The following is a 22,806-nucleotide window of genomic DNA, read 5'->3' as shown; positions in this document are numbered from 1 at the left end:
GTCATCGAGATTGACCAACAAGCTATAGGGAAAGGAGGAGAGAGAGAGAAAGGGACGTTTGAGTACAGGTTATCAGGTGAGAAAATGAAGAACCTGTTTGAAGGAATTGTGAGCATCCATGCAGTTTGAGGTTAGAATACTTAGGGTTTTTTGGGAGGAGGGCAGAAATGAGTAGAAACAGACACATGGAGAGAGAAAGACAGCTGAACAGTTAATAAGGCAGGTATAGATTCTGAACTCCATGTTGGTAGTACCCTGTGTGTTTCATTCATAACTCTGTTCCTGGCACCAAGCACTGACATATATAGGCACTTAAAATATTAGATAGAACCATATGAAATTTTTGTTATTCACTCATTTCTAACAGACAAAACAATGGCAATTTCATATAGCTCAACCTTATATTTGTCAGATGGATTAATGAATAAATGTGGAAATAAAATGGAGAATTTCAAATGTACTCATGAATTATGGTTGTATTCAATAGAAGATTCAGATCAGTAGCTTCAGCAAGAGGATGACACACTCAAAGCTGTGCTTTGGAAAGATTCCTTGGGCTATAGGGTGAAGCATGGTTCATATGGGGAGAGAAAATGGACACAAATGAAAAGTATAATTTAGGATGTTTGCTACTTGAGACATGTTAAGGGCCTAAACTTGGGCATTGTCAAAAAGAAAAGGAAAGAAAGGGAAACCCAGGGTACAATGGTTAACCATATGCTTCATTTCATTTGAAAATCTAATTTTCCACTGAGTGAAGGTATGTTCAATTGGCCTGTTGATTGAAATGATGGTAGAATAAGAGAGGGGCCTATTCTTATAGAATTACAACTGAATCTCTAGGGTAAATTACATAAATTCTTCTATAATACACCTCTAAAAGATTAGGCCAGGAAGCTTGAATTGTTTTCAATACCAAGTAGTTTTTCTCTCTGAAGATGGAAAAAAAATGTAGCAGGAGGATTAGTGTTTTTTATCTTTTCATATGTTCTGATCAAATCTAAACTATTTGAATTATGTGATTAGAAATATATTAAGAAAGTTCCTCCTACAACACTACAAATTTGTGGTGTTTTCCTTAACTTTACTTACTGATTATAAGGACAGTGCATAAAAATTATATACAATTTCTTTGTGTATACAATTCTATATGAATAATTATAGACAATAATTACATATAACTTGTAAAATACAGAAAAGCACAAAATTAGAATTATACATAATCCATCTCTTAGAGATAACTTGTGAATAGTGTATACTATATTGATAGTCTCTGTGTTTTATACTTTTGTGTTCCCATGTTTACAGGCTTGGTTTTATCTGTTGGAAATGTTCTTAGTTTTCCTTGTCTCCCTTTGGTATTTCTGTCAGTGTCCCAGAGTCTTTTCCTCAGACATTAATCTTGACACCAGTCAGTTGAACAAACCCATGTCAAATTGTTCTCAGGTTAGTAGGGCTCTATGCAACTCATTCAGACTGAGGCAAAATATTGCTTCCCACCTCTCACATCTTATGTAAGGTAATGTGCCTCCTGGAAAATTTGAAACAGTGCATAGCCCCTCTGGCCAGAAGTAGTACATAGAATTATATGATTTCCAGTATCCATGGATTTCAATATTCTTCATTTATATTCAATATTTTTCATTTATATCACTAATTATTGACATCATTGCTTATTTATGAATCACTTAAACCCTAGCATTTATGTCTTCTCTCATCCTATTTATTTATGAATCACTTAAATCCTAGCATTTATGTCTTCTCTCGTCCTATTGCTGGATTCATAATCTCTAATAGTTTGCCACCTTAAAGAGTGGCTTCCATGTAATAGAGGTTTTCAAGTCAAACATTGTAGTGAGGCTCAGTTACTGAATTTGGTAGATATGGAAATAAAGCAGAGGTTAGTGAAAGACTCCCTCTACCAGCTCTTACATTGATTTTGTTGAGTTTCAGAGGTCCAGGCTTGAACAAGCTATTGATCATTTCTTAATTGGGCCCATTTTATTTGAAAGGGTGATTCTTCTTAGGAGCCAAGAATTTGTTGATCTATATTCATAATTTCCAATGCTGCTATGACTGCATTTTTCCTCTTTTGTGTTTCTACTGGCATTTTAAAAGGAAGGTGGTGAAAGTAAATTAGGCAGAGCCTTCTGCCATTAGTTTTCATGGAAACCAGGAAGTCAGCTTCCTAACCTCATCACAATGAATGTGAGGCCATTTTCTTCTCATCCCCTTAAACTTGGTGGAACTTTGGAATAGCGAGTAAGAATCCCCAAGTGATAACATATCGTATATTGTAAGCTGTTCATAGGTATTAAATCTTATGAAGACAGTTATCAACCTTCTCTTCCTTTAGATAAATAATGTCATTTTGATCATTTTATTCCTTTGAAGCATAGATTTTAATCTACAAAGGAAGTGAACTGATATACTCTTGGTATATGAAAGCTCATTTTCTCTCATTATATAATTTCTTAGACACTGAAAAAAAAACCAAGATACCTAGGGTCTACATTGTTTTATGTTCTTAATATGTAAAAGACATTGTCACAGAGGAAACAACAAAACAGCTTGTTCATTAGCAAACACAGCATGTAGGTGGAAACAAAGGGACAAAAACAAGACTCTAATTATCCCCGTGAATTCTTCTTCTTCCTTTGAAAAAGAAGACCCTATTTTCCCTTCAGTAACAATGTCCTTTAGGGCTTGCACTACAAACATATTTTTCCATATGTCTATGAGTCAATATGTAAGCCTGATAATTTTTGCCTAATAAACACAACATGAATTCCCACTAGAAGCCAACTAATGGGTACTTCAAGTGCAATTTTCTGTGTGTGTTAAATGAGTAAGTTGAAAACTTCGTTGTTCTGAAGCTCCTTTGGTGAGCAGGGGAATATTACAAGGGATTTTGGACAGTACCATAAAAGAGAAATTACACTATAATCCTGTCCCTTCATAGGATAAGTTTTATTTTTTTGGATGCAGGATTTCTTTAGCACCCATTTGGATTATAGTCCATATTTCTAACACTGGTATCTCCCTCTGCCTAGAAATGAAAATTTGTACTTTAACCATTTTAATATTTCAATAATTGTAAATAATTTTTAAACATGAATGGCACATTCCATGGGGTTCAATAATAATTAATATATGTGCACATGGAAAGGAAACAGAACAATAAAAACAACAACAAAAACTGTGTCTTAACCAAAAACTAAGTATTTTTCATTTTAGCCAAGATTGTCTTTGCCCACAAAAAGTACAGGAAATTGAACATGTAATAATGAAGGCTTAATATTTGTGCACTGCTGGAGTGCTTCTGGGTGATTATATTTTAACAAAAGTTAATGGCTAAGTAATGGAAATAATGAGCTGAAGTGAAAATCCAATATAAGTTTGATGAGCAGAACATTTTGAATGAAAATATACTAGAGGAGAAAATCTCCATGGAACATTTCACGTCTTAGTACTCCTGGAGCTTATTAGTTTAGTATGAAAATGGACATGACTGATTAAGAAATCTAAATGAATGTGTGCTAGTGATCTTTAAAAGTGATGGGGCAAATGTGAAGTTTCCTTAAAAGAAAAAAAAAAAGAGAAAGAGTAAAAAATCCTTTAAAAGCCTTTTCTGTTTCCATTAACTCTCCACATACATTCATCTGTTTGCACATGGCCTATAATACTGATTACAGAAGTAAATGTTTAGTCTGCTATCAGAAACTATCCAAAAGATATTGAACTAGGAGTAGGTAAGGTTGATGAGAATGGCCATGCCATAAATGATGAGAAGTGAAGATTTCAGGCTCTGATGGACAAAGAATATCACTTTAGAGGCACAGATTTAATGAACAGCATATTTATCACATGGAGACTCCTTTAATCCGAGATAATAACTTACATCTCTAGAATTCATTCTAGAATTACTGGAGAAAGAAAAAGGGAGTGGTAAAACTTTCCAGAACTATTAATAACAAAAATATATGTCAGTATTCAAAGGTTCAAAGGCTCAGCTGATTCCACCATCATCACCACCACCACTAACCATCAGCAGCAACAGCATCATCATCACAAATAACATTCATTGAGCGTTTATTAAATGCTATACACCAGCCAGTGTATTTTACAAAATTTCATTCAATTCTCACAATCCAATGTGGTTAGTGTTTTGAATTCTAGTTTTATAAGCAAAAAATAAATAAATTAATTAATTAAGCAACTTGTTGAAAGCTCATAGTTTTCATGATAAGCCAGGAAATGAAGTCTTGATTTATACACTGGATTATATACTATTACTCACAATGTTGAAGTGCTTCATAAATTATAACTGCTATAGCAGTCATCATCATTGTCAATAATAATGTGACTTACTATTTAAGCATCAATTCATACTGAACATTCTGTGATATAAACAAGAAATAACTACAAACCACTCACAAATTCTAATATAACTTATTTTAAAATATACTTTAGGTGCATAATTTAGGACCAAATGAATGAAATATTTTGAAATATATTTTAATAACAACTTGTTTGTTAATCAAAATTCTTCTAAAAGTCATATTATGCTCTAGTTATTACCTACTGGACTGTAAATTTTAGGATAATGATTTATATACTTCCTTAGCAGAACAGATAAATACAAGAAAAGAAAAAAAAAAGACAAAGAAGATCCCCTTCCAAAACAAACCAAACAAAATCTGAAAGATTCAATCAAAATTTGACAGAAAAAGAAAAGTCAGTATGTAATTTGACATTCTGTTGATAAAACAAATGATTAACTGTTAACTTCAGTTGTTACAACATTGCATTTACAATTTAGAGTTAAATTGCTATTGACCCAAGCTTTCAATTCTTTTTTTTTTTGAGGTTCTGACTAGTTTTCAGATAATTAAATGATATTTTTCTGCAATTAACATCTTTCATTGCATTTTTATGCTATTGCTATGGACATAATTTTATGCATTTTATGCATTTAAAATGTTTTATTTTTCATATTTACGTTTCTTTTATAATATATATTATTTTAACTCCTTTCTTCCAATATAATACTAATCTCTATATGTCCATATAGGAAATTGCCATTTGCTGTTTCAATCTTTAATTTGAAGTGATCCAAAATAACTGTGAAAATTGTGAATGAAGGACAAGACTAATTCATTTAACATTTCTTATTAGAAGAATAACCTACAGTTATTGGGGGTTGGGTGATTGGGGAACCTATTTGATGTAGATCACATGAATGGTGAATATACTTGTATTCCAAGGAAATAAAACATGATTTGAATTTGTAACCCTAATGTGAAATATGCAAGACACAAAGATATCAATCCCTTAACAGTTTTCTAACACCTCCACTTAAATTTTTATTTACAACTCTTATCAGTTGGTGTGCTTTATAACAGAGAAGTGACCTAAAATTTCTATAAGAAAATAAGGTGTCATATGAAACTGAAATTCTATTTAAGAATGTATAATATATACATTGGAAATTTTAATTTTCAAGTTTCTATTCATATGTTTGGCATGCAATTTTTTCAAATATCTACATATGTCTTCTTACATTACTTTATGGAATTCTTTCTATTATTATTTAAGTCTTAGCCTTTTATTTTAATACCTGATGCTTAATATTTTTAAATTTCTATTTAGATTGTATTTTTAATGAAACCTGGAACTACAAAATAAAGTAACATACTGTACATTAGTAAAGACAATATTTTGCAAGTGTGCCTGTCAATTTTAAGTGTAAAAATGCCTCTGTAGTCATTAAATTAAATCAGTTTATAAACATAAACATCTAGATCAGAGTTTACAAACATAAACATACAGATCAGAGTAGCAAAAAGCTGATTAAATGTAGCCCAGTCTTGCTTTTACTTGAATAAATAAAAACACAAATATTTCACATTTTAGCCTCCTTCCTGAATAGCACTTTGACCAGAGTATTTGACATCTGGAAAATTGAGTGATCTGAGTTTGAAGCCAGTGTATATGTCTCACTAACCTGAAGGGATAGCAGTGAGGAGAAAAGGAATCAAGAAAACTGGAAAATTCACAAACTGTTTTTCAACTTCTGGAAAAAAAAAGTTTAGTATGTTTATATTTGTTGTAACAGAAAATTCATTAATCCTGTTCCTTTCTCAATACATTTGCTTTAACAAATGAGATGCTATCTAATTTTTTAAACTCATCAGTGATGTCTATGTATATTTGCTGAGGAAAATTCTCTGGTGGTGAACTGAAATAAATAGGATAAGACTCACATGCCACCCATGAACAACACAAATAATGCATTTCAAATGTAGTGGTTTGTACCAACATGGCAAATACATTTTGATGATATAAAAATCTTTGATGCATTAAAAAACATGATAAACTTTTTGATCTAATTCTACAAAAATATTTTCTTCTGCTTTAATAAGGGTTGTGCCAGGTTTTGTTTTTGTTTGTTTAAATTTCTATGAGCAACAATACAAAAAATTCAATTCAATCATATGCATTTTAACCATATATACACATATTTATGATTTTGTACCTCCCACCCTGCCTGAATAACAAAGATAAATTCTCTTTCAAAACAAGACGATCAGTATAACCCATTTTAATTATAGATGATCACCCTTTTCAGGCATCATACATCATCCTTGGGCCTGAACTGAACCAATTAGTCTGTAAGTTACTTCATCTGAGACAGGCAATTTAAATCAGTGATTCTCAGATTAGAAGGGGAAAGAAAAATTTCTATAGTAAATTTTCAAATATTTCAAAATATTCCAAAATTACCTAAAGAATTATTCAAATGGACCCCTAACACTGACATCAATTAATTTTTCTATATGATTACTTAGATCCAGACAGATATAAAACAAAGCATGATCTGCTTATCCTTATCGATAAAATGATAAATAACACTTTAAAACAACCTATGCAACCTCATTTCAACATATTAGAGGATATTATTTTCTCAAAGCTGAATCATCATTTACAACACAAATATGGTAATTATTAATAGAGCATGGGCTTTTGAACTTGGCAAACACAGTCCTATGATGGTTTGATTCTCTCATCATTTTTTTCCCATTTGTACTACTGTGATGTCCTTTGGTTTTGCTTACCAAAACCAAATCTGTACACATTAAATATTCCTCTGAACATTTCTCATTTGTCTATGGCAACTGAAGTAATTCTATATTATTTTGCCTCAGTGAGATTGAAAAAAGAAGTACAAACCTAGACACAAATCTTGCCTGAAAATACTCTGCCATAAGGTGATTACCCAAAAGATTCATGTTTATATCATGTAAATATTAACATTAAAGTAAATTATTATAGATAACTTGTGAATCTCCAAATCTGCAGACCCTAAATGAAAGCAAAAATAACTAGCTTAATCAAAGTGTGTGATTTCTTCATAACCTGGTGAAATTCCCATCACTACTGAAACACCATGGAGGCAAAGAAATCTGATCATATTGAAGTAGAAATCTGAATTCTTTTTAATCGCTATATAGACAAACCATATTTTAATCTGTTCATGAAATACAGTTCATTATAACTGCAAAAACTCTTTCTTGTATACTCTGTCTGTATCACCTGAAACTTCAAAAAATGTTTGATGTTAAGAGTTTGAATTATGAAATAAACTTCTAACCTTTTATTCTCTCTAACTGCTTTGTCTCCCTTCTTCCAAGAAATGGTTGGTTTTGGAGAGCCTTGGGGTTTGCACTCTATGATGACTTCTTGGTCTTTGGTAATAATTATTGTTTTCTTCATTTGATTCAGTGCAAAAGTAGGAGCTGAAGCTATGAAAAAGAAAATGTTAATTCTACCAGAAGTAATGATAATAAATCAAAATTTTTCAACTTTTCTTTGATACATTTCTTTTCTTTCTTTTCTTTTTTTATTATTTAATTTAATTTTTTTTATTTTTTAAAATTTACATCCAAATTAGTTAGCATATAGTGAAACAATGATTTCAGGAGTAGATTCCTTAATGCCCCTTACCCATTTAGCCCATCCCCCCTCCCACAACCCTTCCAGAAACCCTCAGTTTGTTCTCCATATTTATGAGTCACTTCTGTTTTGTCCCCCTCCCTGTTTTTATATTATTTTTATTTCCCTTCCCTTATGTTCATCTGTTTTGTCTCTTTAAGTCCTCATATAAGTGAAGTCATATGATTTTTGTCTTTCTCTGACTGACTAATTTCAGTTAGCATAATGCCTTCCAGTTCCATCCACGTAGTTGCAAATGGCCAAGATTTCATTCTTTTTGATTGCCAAGTAATACTCCATTGTATATATATATATATATATATATATATATACCACATCTTCTTTATCCATTCATGGGATACATTTCTAATAAAACCACAGGTTATCTACACATGCAAAAGGCACTAACTCAAAATTTAAACATATAATTATTAGCAGATAATGGTTTCATATTATGTGGGGTCCACAGACAGACTGTTTCAAAAAATGACATGCTTTAAATATGATTATCAATTTTAATTTTGAAAGACTAATATGAGCACCTTGAGCAAAAGGTGAAGGTGCTGGCAAGAAAGTCTATTTGGGGCTTCCTTTGGAAAAATAGAGGTTACATGTAGAGAAGGTAATCCTGTGTCATCCACTTCCTATCTTGGAGTTTTACTGCATATTTTACTTTAACATTATACAAAATTAACTGTAGTTGTTTTAAAATACATTTAAAAATTGAATTATTTAAATTTCAATTAAAAATTTCACTTCATTGGTAGCAATTATTCAATTAGGTCTGATACTTCATTAATATTAATATTGCTTTCACTCGATTTTTGTGAAGATACTTTTGATTAGTTCCCCAAGTAATTCTGGTGGGCAGCTGTGGGTTGAGGACCCTGGACTAAAAGAACACATGGCATAGAGACCAACACACACACACACACACACACACACACACACACACACTTTTGAATCTAAAAGAGAACCTGGGAGATATGTCTACAAGTCTACTGTATCTGAGGCATTTATTTTAACCAATTTGACATAATTATTTTATGTCCATTATACAGCAGTATAATGCATGGCACAAAAACATTAAAAGATATATATATATATATATATATATATATATATATAAAACAAAAAAGATATGTGCTTGTAATTGAGAGGAGATAAGAATTGATAGAGAAAAGGAGGAAGGAGTTAAGACAGTGGAGAAATAGGAGGACCGGGATTTTCCTCATCTCTCAAACACAGCTGTATTGAGCTCATATCACTTGGAACACCCAGGAAATCGATATGCAGAGTCGCAGAAAGACTTCCACAGTTGGACGGAGACAGCTTGGAAGGATCGAGGTGTGGGTATGTGAATTGGGGGAGATAAAACAGCATAAGCATGGAGGGGATGAAACCCTTTCTGTGGAGAGACAGAGGGAAGGTTGTGAAAGTGCAGCATTGAGTTAGCACAAGAGGAAAACCTCTCTGGACCACAGACTGGGGAAGGAGAAATATGGAGAATGTCATTTTTTTTTCTGTTTGTTGTTGTTGTTGTTGTTGTTGTTGTTGTTGTTGTTTTGGGGTTTTTTTTCAAACAGCTCTTCGAACTGAAACTTGGAGCTTTCAAAAGTGCTCAGCTTTCTCCAGAGTGAAGCCAGGAGACATGGTGTGCATTCCTGGGGAGAAAGGACCTGACCCCAGAGCACATAGCGCAGTGTAGCGATCTCTTGGTGCACTGGGATAGAGCAGGTCCCTTCCTGGAGTACTTTGGAAAGGTGGTTTATTGCCTCCACCAGGACAAAAGACCCTGCAGGTGCCAGCCAGTGGTCTTTTATCTGCAGGTTGGAGAGACTCCACTCTGGAACAGGGGAGAGTTGGGTCCTTTATGACTTTGATTAGCCTAGCGCCTAGAAGGTGCAGAACTGTGGAGCAGGGAAAACTGACTGCCTGAACAGCATGGTTTGAGGTCCCTGGTATGGGGAGAAGAGCCTGGAATGTCACCATTTTTCCCCTCAGCATCAACATGGTGGGACTTCAGAGAGAAGCACAACAGCCCCCAGTGGAGGAAGGGCAAAACCCTGCCCCTCTGTGCGTGGCAACTGCTTATTTACTGGAGCAAGACTGACTCATCCAATGCAGCCAGCCTCTCCACCAGAGCAGCACAGCCACCGTTCCCAGGCACCAACAGACAAACTGTTTTTCTCTTTTATTATTTTATTTACATTTTCCTTCCCTCTTCCTTTTTTTTTTAAATCAGGCTTATAGTTTCTGATTTATTTTTGGTCAATTCCTATTCATGCATTTTCAGGCATTTTCATTCTATCCTTTTCCCATTGTTTCCCTTTCTTCTTTATTTTCATTTCTCCTTGTCTGTAATTAGCCTCATGGTTTTTTGATTCTCTTTTTTTTCTCCCCTTTCGTTTTTCTTGTTTTATGAGGTCAAGGTTCCCTTCTCTTTCTTTCTTTTTTCTTTCTTTCTTTCTTTCTTTCTTTCTTTCTTTCTTTCTTTCTTTTTATTTTCCAGGGTTACTTCAACAAACAAATCAAAACACATCTGATTGAAAGTCCAAACATTCCACCACTACAAGTGAGGAGGACCTCTGCAGAGGACTGACTGGTGGGATAGAGCAGCCAAAACATAACAATAGAGTGCAAACAGCATTCACCAAAAACACTTTCTGGAGTGCCAGGCCCTGGACAATGTATGACTCCTTTTTAATATAATAGTACTCTCAGGTGCAGGACACATAACAAGCTTTTAAGACATGCAAAAGATAGAAACTTAGCCAAAATAACAGTACAGAGGAATTCTCCCCAAAAGAAAGGTCAAGAAAAATCACAGCCAGAGAATTGCTCAAATCAGATATAAAAAATGAATCTGAACAAGAATTCAGAATAACAGTCATAAGACTCATAGCTGGGCTTAAAAAAGGCATAGAAGACACCAGAGAAACTCTTGCTGCAGAGATCAGCAGAACTTGTCAGGATGAAGCAAAAATGCTATAACTGAGATGCACAATAAACTAGATACAGTGACAGCAAGGATGGAAGAAACAGAGGAGGGAATAGGTGAAATAGAAGATAAAATTATGGAAAAAATGAAGCTGGAAAAAAAGAGGGAAAGGAAATTACTAGATCATAAGGGGAGAAATAGAAAACTAAGTGATTCCATGAAACAAAACAATATCTGTATCATAGGAGCCCCAGAAAAAGGGGCAGAAGGTTTATTTGAACACATTATAGCTGAGAACTTCTGGGGAAAGAAACAGGTATCCAAGTCCAAAAGGCATAGAGATTGCCCTTCAAAATCAACAAAAACAGGACACCATGACATATCATAGTGAAACTAGCAAAATAAATAAATAAAGAGAGAATTATGAAAGCAGCTAGGGACAAAAGGTCTTTAACCTACAAGGGTAGATACATAAGGTTAGTAGCAGACCTCTCCACTTAAACTTGGCAGGCTAGAAAGGACTGGCAGGAAATATTCAATGTGCTGAATAGGAAAAATATGCAGCCAAGACCTTTATACAGCAAGGCTGTCATTCAGAATAGAAGGAGAGATAAAGACTTCCCAAACAAACAAAAACTAAAGGAGATTGTGATCACTAAACCAGCCCTACAAGAGATCCTAAGGGGGACTCTGTGAATCGAAAGCAGCAAAGACTACAAAGAACCAGAAAACATCACAACAAATATAAAATCTACAGATAAAAAATGTCACTAAATTAATATCTTTCAATAATCACTCTGAATGTGAATGGACTAAATGCCCCAATCAAAAGACATAGGGTATCAGATCGTTAAAAACAAACAAACAGACAAAAAACAAAGACAAAAACAAAAACAAAACAGATCCAATTACCAAGTATATGCTGCCTACAAGAGATGGATTTTAGACCTGAGGACACCTGAAGATTGAAAGTGAGGGGATGGAGAATCATCTATCATGCTAATGGACATCAAAAGAAAGCCAGAGTAGCCATACTTATATCAGAAAACTAGATTTTATTTTTTATTTTCTTACAATTTTTTAATGTTTATTTTTGATAGAGAGAGACAGAGCATGAGTGGGGGAGGGGGCAGAGAGAGAGGGAGACACAGATCCAAAACGGGCTCCAGGCTCTAAGCTGTCAGCACAGAGCCTGATGTAAGGCTTAAACTCATGAACCATGAGATCGTGACTTGAGCTGAAGTCAGACGTTTAACTGACTGAGCCACCCAAGTGCCCCAAGACAAACTAGAGTTTAAAACGAAGATTGTAACAAGAGATGAAGAAGGGCATAATATCAGAATTAAGGGGTCTATCCAGCAAGAAGAACTAACAATTGTAAATATTTATGCCCCCAATGTGATTCCCAAATATATAAATCGATTAATCACAAACATAAACAAAACTATTGATAATAATACCATAATTGTAGGTGACTTTAATACTTCACTTATAGCAATGGATAGGTCATTTAGGCAGAAAATCAACAAGGAAACAATGGCTCTGAATGACACATTGGACCAGATGGACATAATAGATATATTTAGAACATTTCATCCTAAAGCAGCAGAATACACATTCTTCTCAAGTGTACATGGGACAGTCTCCAAAATACATCACATATTGAGTCACAAAGCATCTTTCAATAGGTGAAAAAAGATTGAGATCATCCCATGCGTATTTTCAGATCACAATGCCAGGAAACTTTAAATCAACCACAAGAAAAATTTTTGAGAGCCCCCAAATACATGGAGGTTAAAGAACATCCTACTAAATAATGAATGAGCTAACCAGGAAATTAAAGAAGAAATTAAAAATTACATGGAAGCAAAGGAAAATGAAAACATGACAGGCCAAACCCTTTGGCATGCAAGCAAAGGCAGTCGTAAGAGGAAAAGACATTGCAGTTCAGGCCTATCTCAAGAAGCAAGAAAGATCCCAAATATACAACCTAACCTTACACCTAAGGGAGCTAGCAAATGAACAGCAAATAAAGCCTAAAGCCAGCAGAAGAAAAGAAATAACAAAGATTAGAGCAAAAACCAATTCTATCAAAACCAAAAATACAGTAGAACAGATCAATGAAATTAGGAGCTGTGTTTTTGAAAGAATAAATAAATTGATAAGCCCCTAGCCAGACTTCTCAAAAAGAGAGAGGACTCAAATAGATAAAATTACTAATGAAAGAGGAAGATCACAACCAATACCACAGAAATATAAACAATTATAAAATAATACTCTGAAAAATTATATGCACTGGAAAATCTTTAAGAAATGGACAAATTCCTAGACACACACTACCAAAACTCAAACAGGAAGAAATAGAAAATTTGAACAGACCCATAACTAGCAAAGATATTGAATCAGTTATCAAACACCTCCCAACAAATAAGAGTCCTGAACCGGATAGCGTTCTACGGGAATTCTACGGGAATTTAAGCAGAGTTAATACCTATTCTCTCAAACCGTTTCAAGAAATAGAAATGGAAGGAAAGTTTCCAAACTCATTCTATGAAGCCAGCCTTACCTTGATTCCAAAACCAGACAAAGACCCCACTAAAAAGGAGAATTACAAACCAATATCTCTGATGAGGAAAGATGTAAAAATTGTCAAGATACTAGCAAATTGAATTCAATAGTACATTAAAAGATCATTCACCATGATCAAGTGGGATTTATTCCTGGATTGCATGCTGGTACAATATTAGCAAATCAATCAATATGATACACCACGTTAATAGAAGAAAAGTATAAGAACCATATAACCATGTCAATAGATGCATTCTTTCTTGATAAAAACCCTCAAGAAAGTTGGGATAGAAGGAACATGCCTTACCATCATAAAAGCCATATGTGAAAGCCCACAGCTAATATCATCCTTAATGAGGAAAAACAGCTTTCCCCCTAAGATCAGGAACACGGCAGGGATATACACTCTCACCACTCTTCTTCAACTTAGTGTTGGAAGTCTTAGCCTCAGAAGTCAGACAACAAAATGAAATAAAAGGCATCCAAATTGGCAAAGAAGAAGTGAAACTTCAGCTCTTTTCAGATGACATGATACTCTACATGGAAAACCTGAAAGACTCCACCAAAAAAACTGCTAGAGCTGATCCATGAATTCAGTAAAGTCATAGGATATCAAATCCATGTACAAAAATCGGTTGCATTCCTATACACCAATAGTGAAGCAACAGAAAGAGATATCAGGGAATTGATCCCATTTATAATTGCACCAAAAAACATAAAATACCTAGGAATAAACCTAACCAAAGAGGTAAAAGATCTGTATGCTGGAAACTATAGAAAGCTTATTAAAGAAACTGAAGAAGACACAAAGAAATGGAAAACATTCCATGCTCATGAATTGGAAAAACAAATATTGTTAAAATGTCAATACTACCCAAAGCTATCTATACATTCAATGCAAACCCTATCAAAATAACACCAGCATTCTTCACAGAGCTGGAATAAACAATCCTAAAATTTACATGGAACCAGAAAAGACCCTGAATAGCCAAAATAATGTTGAAAGAAAACCAAAGCTGGAGGCATCAGAATCTCAGACTTTAAGCTGTAGTACAAAGCGATGATCATCAAGACAGTATGGTATGGGGCGCCTGGGTGGCTCGGTTGAGTGTTTGACTTCGGCTCAGGTCATGGTCTCATGGTTTGTGGGTTCAAGACCTGCATCAGGCTCTGTGCTGACAGCTCAGAGCCTGGGGCCTGCTTCAGATTCTGTGTCTCCCTCTCTCTCTGCCCCTCCCTTGCTCGCACTCTCTCTGTCTCGCTTAAAAATAAATAAACATTAAAATATTTTTTAAAAAGACAGTACAGTAGGGGCACAAAAACAGACACATAGATCAATGGAATAGAATAGAGAACCCAGAAATGGACCCACAAATATATGGGCAACTAATGTTTGACAAAACAGGGAAGAGTACGTAATGTGAAAAAGACAATCTCTTTAGCAAATGGTGCTTGGAGAACTAGACAGCAACATGCAGAAGAATGAAATTGGACCACTTTCTTACACCATACACAAAAGTAAATTCAAAATGGATGAAAAACCTAAATTGAGACAGGAAACCATCAAAATCCTAGCCTACTAGGCTAAATAATTTTGTATGCCTACTAGGAGTAGAACTTATAAGAGGTACTTTTGAAAATATGTCTAGTGAATGGGAAAAGGACACATTTGATAATATTTCTATGTAAACAATTAAGGCTGAATTAGCTTCTTCATCCAGAAATATTGGAGTGTAAGCTGACATGAAAGTACATTCATATTTGATTGGTTATACTGCAGGAGATGGAAATTTGGGCTCCTGTATCTACTCTAAGTGGGTTTATCACAATGTGGAGAAGTTCTAAGTGCGAACATTCATAATTCAATAAGGTGATTTATAGAATGTTACATTTAGCTGATATGTAAGTGGTAAGTTTCCAGATTCCTGGGATCTTGGGTATTTCTGTTAATATTGTGCTATGGGAATTTTAGTGCAGAGCAAGAAAGTACACTTGGGCTCCTACCCACCTTGGGAGACAGTGAATTTTGATCACTCAAGTCTCTTTCTTTGTATTACAAATATCCCAGGGCAAAGTTTAGGAAAGTAGAATGCAAAAAAGTAAAATCCATTCCTGTGGCCCAAACATGTTCCATTGAGTAGCCTTTTCCACTGGATGGAATCTTTCTTGTGGTACTTAAATAATGAAGTGCTAGTGTCCTGGTTACACTACTATCAAGGGTGTAACCCTCTGAGACAGCTGGGCTTAGTCTCAGAAAGGCTTTCCCTTTCAGGTAAGGCTAATAATGGTAGATACCCCATGATGAGAGGGTGCTTTACCTCACTCGGAGTGCTGCCTTTCTCTTGGAATGTTGTCTTGCCTATTGGTAAGTAAGAACTGTGTGGGTAAATATTAGCATTGCTATGGAAGCAGGGAGAGGCTGCTAGAAATCGGCATTATGATCCCCTGCCCTCAAGATATTATTTTATGAAAATTAACATATCTCTTACATGATTTTTATATACCATAAAAAAGATAGTGTGTAAACCTATTAAAACTAAAGTTGAAAAGACCTTATAAAAGAAGTGATGGGACAAACTGTATGCAATGTAAACTTGTCCTGCAAAAGCTTAAAAACATATATCAGGAAAAAATATCATTTATTTTAAAGTAATAAACTAGATTTTTACAATTACATCATAAAACTTCAGTATGGTAAGAATTAAAGCATGAAAAGAAGCAACACATTTTTCCTATTTATTTACTTAGATTGCATACCTAGAATCTTCAGCTCAGCACTCGCAAAAATGGCTCCGTATTTATTTTCGGCCAAACACTGATACATTCCAGCATCTGATTGATTCACGTTGTGGATCATCAATACTCCATTAACCATCTCAATCCTATTCTGTAATAAAATAAAAATAAATAGATAAAGAAAATGAATAAATCATACAGATTTTGCAGTTACTCTCTTCTAGGCCGAGGGAAAGAAGCCTCCGATGAATGCAGTTGAACATTATTTGACAAGTTAATAACACAAATTTACTGTTCATTATTTTATGATAAAATGTCTTTTGTAAATTATAACTATTTCTTGGTCAAAAAAGACATCATAACAGTATTTTACTGTAGTTACTCTTAGGAGTTTTAGTTTCAGTTTTGTTTTTATACTGAGCAGTTGTTTTTTTTTTTTTTTTTTTTTTGATATACTAGATCAGCCTATAAAATATAATCAGCAGATAATGCTTTTGGTTGAGCTCATTTTACATAAGAAGAAGGGGTTCACATGTGGAAAAAATTGTGACTGTAGACAAGTAAGATCAAAGTTAAAACCAGCCCAGGTCAAATGAAGAATCCTTTTGCTAGGAGCACCTGTGTGGCTCAGTTAAGTGTCTGACTTTGGCTTAGGTCATGATATTGTGGTTTGTGGGCTGAAGCCCTGCATCAGGAATCCATGCTGGCAGTGTGGAGCCTGCTTAGTATTCTCTCTATCCCTCTCTCTGCCCTTCCCCTACTCACACTTTTTCTCTCTCTCAAAATAGATAAATAAACATAAAAATAAAAAAAGAATCCCTTTGTTATATTAATGTGATCAGAAGTTTACCTTTTCTCACTTCCTGACAAACTAAAACAAATAAAAAAACTGCCCTGCAACTGGATTCTGTACAAAATTATTGACCAAAAAATATAAACTCATTATCAGATAAAATTTAATATAGAACTCAGAAAACCGAGCATGGGCAAATTGAGGTCAACTGAAGCCAAGAGCTCATTTCAAAAACAAATTTGAAATTTAAAATGCTGTTAAGGTATCCTGTCTACTTAATGCCAAACAAATAATTCTTTCAATTTTAGTGATCAGTGGTTTACCTATCAACAGAGATGCCAAGTAAGTTTACATAATTTTCAAAATAAGCCCATTCACTTTGCAACAGTATTATCTGCCAGTGGAATTTAATTTACTGGGATGCTGAAAGAAAATATGACCAGCATAGTCTTTTCTCAAGGTTTATCTGGTATCCCCAGGAAATTAGAGAGAAAGAGACAATGAATCAATGACTCAGGATTCTCACACCCTCAGTTTTAATGGCTCTATAGTTATTTGTATTTCTGTATTCGTTTTCTGTAATTGTGTTTTGTTTTGGCCTAACTGGTTTTATAAGAGAATGTTGGAGCTGGATGGGACTGTGGGGATGATATGATCCAATCTCTTCATTTTATAAAGGAGCGAACTGAAGCCCAAAGAGGTGAATGACAGGCAAGAGACCTCTTGGTAGTGGTAGGATCTGGGCATAATCTGTGTTCGGAATTTCAACCTCATATACCACCCTTCCATTTTTGGCCATAAATAGTGAACTATTCTCGCCTTGCCCTCCTTTCTGCAAAGGCCATACAAGGGAGTTGGCTAAAATTATTACCATCATTTTAAAACTAAACAGTAATTGATTTATTTTCAAATCCAGTACATGTTTCAAAAATATGCAAAGTTACTAAAAAAAAAAATTTAGTTTTTTAAATCCTATTAAGTAGGATGCCACAGAACCTGTCCAAGATACAGAAAGCTAGGATTCTATAATAGTCTCGTCTCTCACCAGATACATGATCTTGGACAAGTCACTTTACTTCTGGGACAAATTCCACCATCTGCGAAGTGACACAACAAGCTAGATGATATCTAAAAGTCAGCTAGAGACAGCAATGAATCTATGATAATAATTGATATTTTCCCATGAATTTATAGGATCAAATAAAACTTAAACTAACAACATGTTCCTCAAAAATTAATGAGGTAATTAAAAAGAAAATTTTAGGGGCGCCTGGGTGGCTCAGTCAGTTAAGCGTCTGACTTCGGCTCAGGTCATGATCTCGCGGTTCGTGAGTTTGATCCCCGCGTCAGGTTCTATGCTGACAGCTTGGAGCCTGGAGCCTGTTTTGGATTCTGTGTCTCCCTCTTTCTCTGACCCTCCCCCATTCATGCTCTGTCTCTGTCTCAAAAATAAAAATAAACGTTAAAAAATTTATTTATAAATACATTTTATTTCTCACTTCACTACATTAGGAGGCATATATAAGAAATGACTTTCAATAATACAAAAGGAGGATAGTTTGTCATATCCTGTGTGAAATCCTGTTAAAATTACACTGGAACAGATTAACAGTTACCAACAGTACCTGAGGCAAGAGGGACACTCCATTCTTCAGCCAACGGTATGTGGGTCGGGGTTTTCCAGTAGCCTTACATTCCCATCGGAGAGGGCTCCCACTGTCCAACTGAGTGTCATTCAGTTTTTCTACCCAGTGTGGATAAGCTGTAAGAGTTTAAGAATTAAAGAAGGATGACTTCATTTTTCAAACACTTTACCAAATTCAAAATTCATGTGGAAATATTACTTGCATTAATTTTTTTTATCAATTCACATAATTGTAGGTATTCAGAAGAAGCACAACATTGCATTGCACACAGAACTCTATTTCCTATGTAAAAAGATATAGCAGTGATAATATTTTGATAATTTAAAACACTTTTGTAAGCTAGGTCAAGTGTATCTTATTGTTTTACCCAACTTACAGCAAGTGGCTACAGTCTCCCCAAGGTATCAGAACTTGTTTAATAGGAAATCAAGTACTTAGAGGCATCCTTTTTTTCCAGACATTGAGGCAGCGTTAGTGCAAGGTGATATAATACAAAAAGACCATTTATTGAATAATTGCTTTGCTTTTTTATTTTTGTTTTTTCTAAAATAAATTGAATTGCATAGGAAAAATAATTTATTAATTCAAATTTCTCTTGGTGTAAAATTTTTTATATATTTATTAACATTCTTCAAAACTTTTTAAAATCCTTTTTCAAAATTACAACAGAGAAAAACTACTTTATCAAGAAAGAGATAATGTACTTGTTTACAACCTGTAAGACACAAAATAGTGTCTTTCCTCCATTGGATAATTTTTAAAATAAAACTACTAAAAACAAATGACTTTTTGTCCACAAAAACACTGAAAAACTGAAACAATAGTTATAAATATTGAACAATTATTTTTCTCTAGCAAATTTTTTGGCATTAACCTATAACATATTTTACTTTGTGACAGTGAGGACTTTGATCACTGATTCATTCACTTCATACTATTTAGTCCTTTCTTGGTGTTAGAAGTTATTAAGGATATAGGAGCATCTATGTCATTTCTTTTTTAGGAGTTTTTATTGTGGTAGAGGAAGTCTAACGTCAATGCTATAGGATATGGTAGCACAAGAAAGGAAAGAAGATGTACTAAAGGAAACTGCACCTGAATACTAGAATAGTGGGTCTAAAGGGACAATTGTGGGTCCAAAACCTAAGCAGTTTAAAAGGGAGGAAACAGAGTGAGAGAGAAAGAACTCTCATTTATTAATCGCTAGTCCTAGACACTGAGCTACATTATCAATTAATCCCTGTTACATCGATCCTGAAAACAAACATCTAATTTTATGAATCAGGAAACTTTGGCTCAGAGAGGTTAAAAAAAAATTTACCCAAGGTCACACAATTAATAAGGCATAGAAACCACATTCAAAGTCAGATATTTCAGGGGCGCCTGGGTGGCGCAGTCGGTTAAGCGTCCGACTTCAGCCAGGTCACGATCTCGCGGTCCGTGAGTTCGAGCCCTGCGTTGGGCTCTGGGCTGATGGCTCAGAGGCTGGAGCCTGTTTCCGATTCTGTGTCTCCCTCTCTCTCTGCCCCTCCCCCGTTCATGCTCTGTCTCTCTCTGTCCCAAAAATAAATAAATGTTGAAAAAAAAAAATTAAAAAAAAAAACAAAAAACCAAAGTCAGATATTTCTGACTCCAGGCAGCATACAATTATTTCATTCTACTCTGGCACATTAAAAAATGAATTGGAAGCATTTATTGCATTCCTAGTGTGTTTTGCCTTCTCCTGATCTCTGAATGGGAATTTTGTTTTCAATAGCTCATTGGTCTTCTAGATAATGACTGTAAGGAGCCTTACTTTGGTATATTCAGAATTTGTAGGCCTTTGAACACATTCTGTGATCCAACATCAACATCTGATTCAATATCATCAGCCTAGGAGCTATCAAGCAAAAATCTTGCCATGGTGAGCTTCAAATATTAGCTTTCATGACTTTCATGCCTGTCTTTTAAAATGAGTCCCTTTTTAGTTATCTCTCATGCATGCTAAAAATGCTGATAGGAATGGTAAGATACAAAAGTAACATTAAACTCTACTTTCTCATTGGGGCTTTCTGTAAACTTTACTACCCTGCTTTGCCAGTCTACTTCATACTATTCATTATCCTTGTAATCCAAGCACACAGGTTTACTGTCTCCTAAGAACACCCTGCATCTTCCTCAAATTGTTAAATCCACCTGGAATGTTCTACTTTTCTTCTTTGTCTCTTTTAATTCTAATAATAATTCAAGTTTGAGTCTAAATCATATAAGGTTTCCTTTTTTAATTTTATTTTTTATTTTTTTAAATTTACATCCAAATTAGTTAGCATATAGTGCAACAATGATATCAGGAGTAGATTCCTTAGTGCACCTTATCCATTTAGCCCACCCCCCTCCACACAACCCCTCTAGTAACCCTCAATTTGTTCTCCATATTTATGAATCTCTTCTGTTTAGTCCCCCTCCCTGTTTTTATATTATTTTTGTTTCCCTTCACTTATGTTCATCTGTTTTGTCTCTTAAAGTCCTCATATGAGTGAAGTCATATGATTTTTGTCTTTCTCTGACTGACTAATTTCACTTAGCATAATACCCTCCAGTTCCATCCATGTAGTTGCAAATGGCAAGATTTCATTCTTTTTGATTGCCGCGTAATACTCTGTGGTTATGTATATATACCATATATATATATATATATATATATATATATATATATATGTATGTATACCATATGTATACCATATATACCATATGTATGTGTGTGTGTGTGTGTGTGTGTATATATATGTATATATATATACACACATCATATGTATGTGTGTATGTGTATATATATATACACACACACACATCATATATATGTTATATGTATATATATACACACACACACCATATATATATGTTATATATGGTGTGTGTGTGTGTTTGTGTATATATATATATATATATATATATAACATATATAACATATATATATGGTGTGTGTGTGTGTATATATATATCTCATCTTGTTTATCCATTCAGCTTAACAGAATGCTTGATAGGAAAAATAACAAAACAAAACAAAGCAAATCTTTGTCTTGGAAAAGCTTAATAATCAAATTGTAGACATTGGAAGGCATTAAAATTTGTGAGGGCACTCTCCAGAGATCTTTTAAAAATAAGGAAATCTATAATACACTACAATGAAAATAAAATTCTATTTCTTATTGGATATTTGGGGAAATTATTAGTTGTGGGGCACATGATACATATTTAAACTCATAGATCACATATATTTATATAATATTTTTCTCTACACAAAGTACCTCCTGTTGAGATCTCCTTGCATATAAAACTGCTTAAAACTGTTTTAATTTCCTTCCTTCCTTCCTCTTTTCCTCCTATCTTCCTTACTTCTTTCTTCTTTTTGTTTTTTCATTGTTTCTTTTCATCTTAATTGAGAACTTTAACAAATAGGGTTCAATTTATGTTGGAAATATAAAGACTAAAAATTTGTGTGACTAGTAAATTTGTGTGACTAGTCTTTGATTAATCATCAGAAGTTAAAAGACATAGAAATAATCAAAGAAATTATTTCACCTATAAAACTACCATATGTTATAAAAAAGACATATTTAATAGAATACATATGTAGTTTTTTTCTAAGTTTCAATTGTTATTTTTTCAATTTATTCAATTATGTTTTTTTGTAGTTTAATTTTTTTTTTATTTCATGAGTATTGTTATTCCAATATTGGTTAAATAACACCTGTAAGTTTACCTTTATTTTTATTATTTTAGTACCATGGACTTTTTGTTGTGTTATTTTTTGCATTATGTTTACAATATAGATCTTTTTTTAAAATTACTATTATTTTTTTTGAGAGAGAGGGGGAGAGCATTGAGGAGGGACAGAGAGAGAGAGGGGGAGAGACAGAACCCCAAGCAGACTCCACACTGTCAGTGCAGAACCTGACATGGGGCTTGATGTCACACACTGTGAGATTATGACCTGGGCTGAAATCAAGAGTCAGAGGCTTAACCAACTGAGTCACCCAAGGACACCTACAGAATCTTAATTATAAATACCGTGTGGCTTAAATTTATGCCTACCACCTATGTTGGCACTCATTTTGTAATGATTTGACCAAAAACAACAACAACAA

General features: G+C 34.1%; 1 protein-coding gene across 3 annotated transcripts in view; it reads right to left on the bottom strand.

Annotated features, from left to right (window-relative positions):
• Window positions 1–22,806, bottom strand: part of CNTN5 (contactin 5) — a 1,351,205-nt gene that overhangs the window by 276,918 nt on the left and 1,051,481 nt on the right. For all 3 annotated transcript variants that reach the window (XM_053203841.1, XM_053203840.1, XM_053203839.1), the window contains exons 12-14: window positions 18,659–18,795; window positions 16,262–16,391; window positions 7,655–7,805 (exon numbers count right to left, since the gene is read on the bottom strand). In XM_053203841.1, coding sequence (XP_053059816.1) covers window positions 7,655–7,805; window positions 16,262–16,391; window positions 18,659–18,795 — 418 coding nt within the window. The remainder of the gene's footprint in view (window positions 1–7,654; window positions 7,806–16,261; window positions 16,392–18,658; window positions 18,796–22,806) is intronic.

Source organism: Acinonyx jubatus, chromosome D1 (genome assembly GCF_027475565.1).
Source record: "Acinonyx jubatus isolate Ajub_Pintada_27869175 chromosome D1, VMU_Ajub_asm_v1.0, whole genome shotgun sequence".
NCBI lineage: Eukaryota > Metazoa > Chordata > Mammalia > Carnivora > Felidae > Acinonyx > Acinonyx jubatus.
This window is presented reverse-complemented; position numbering and strand designations above follow the sequence as displayed.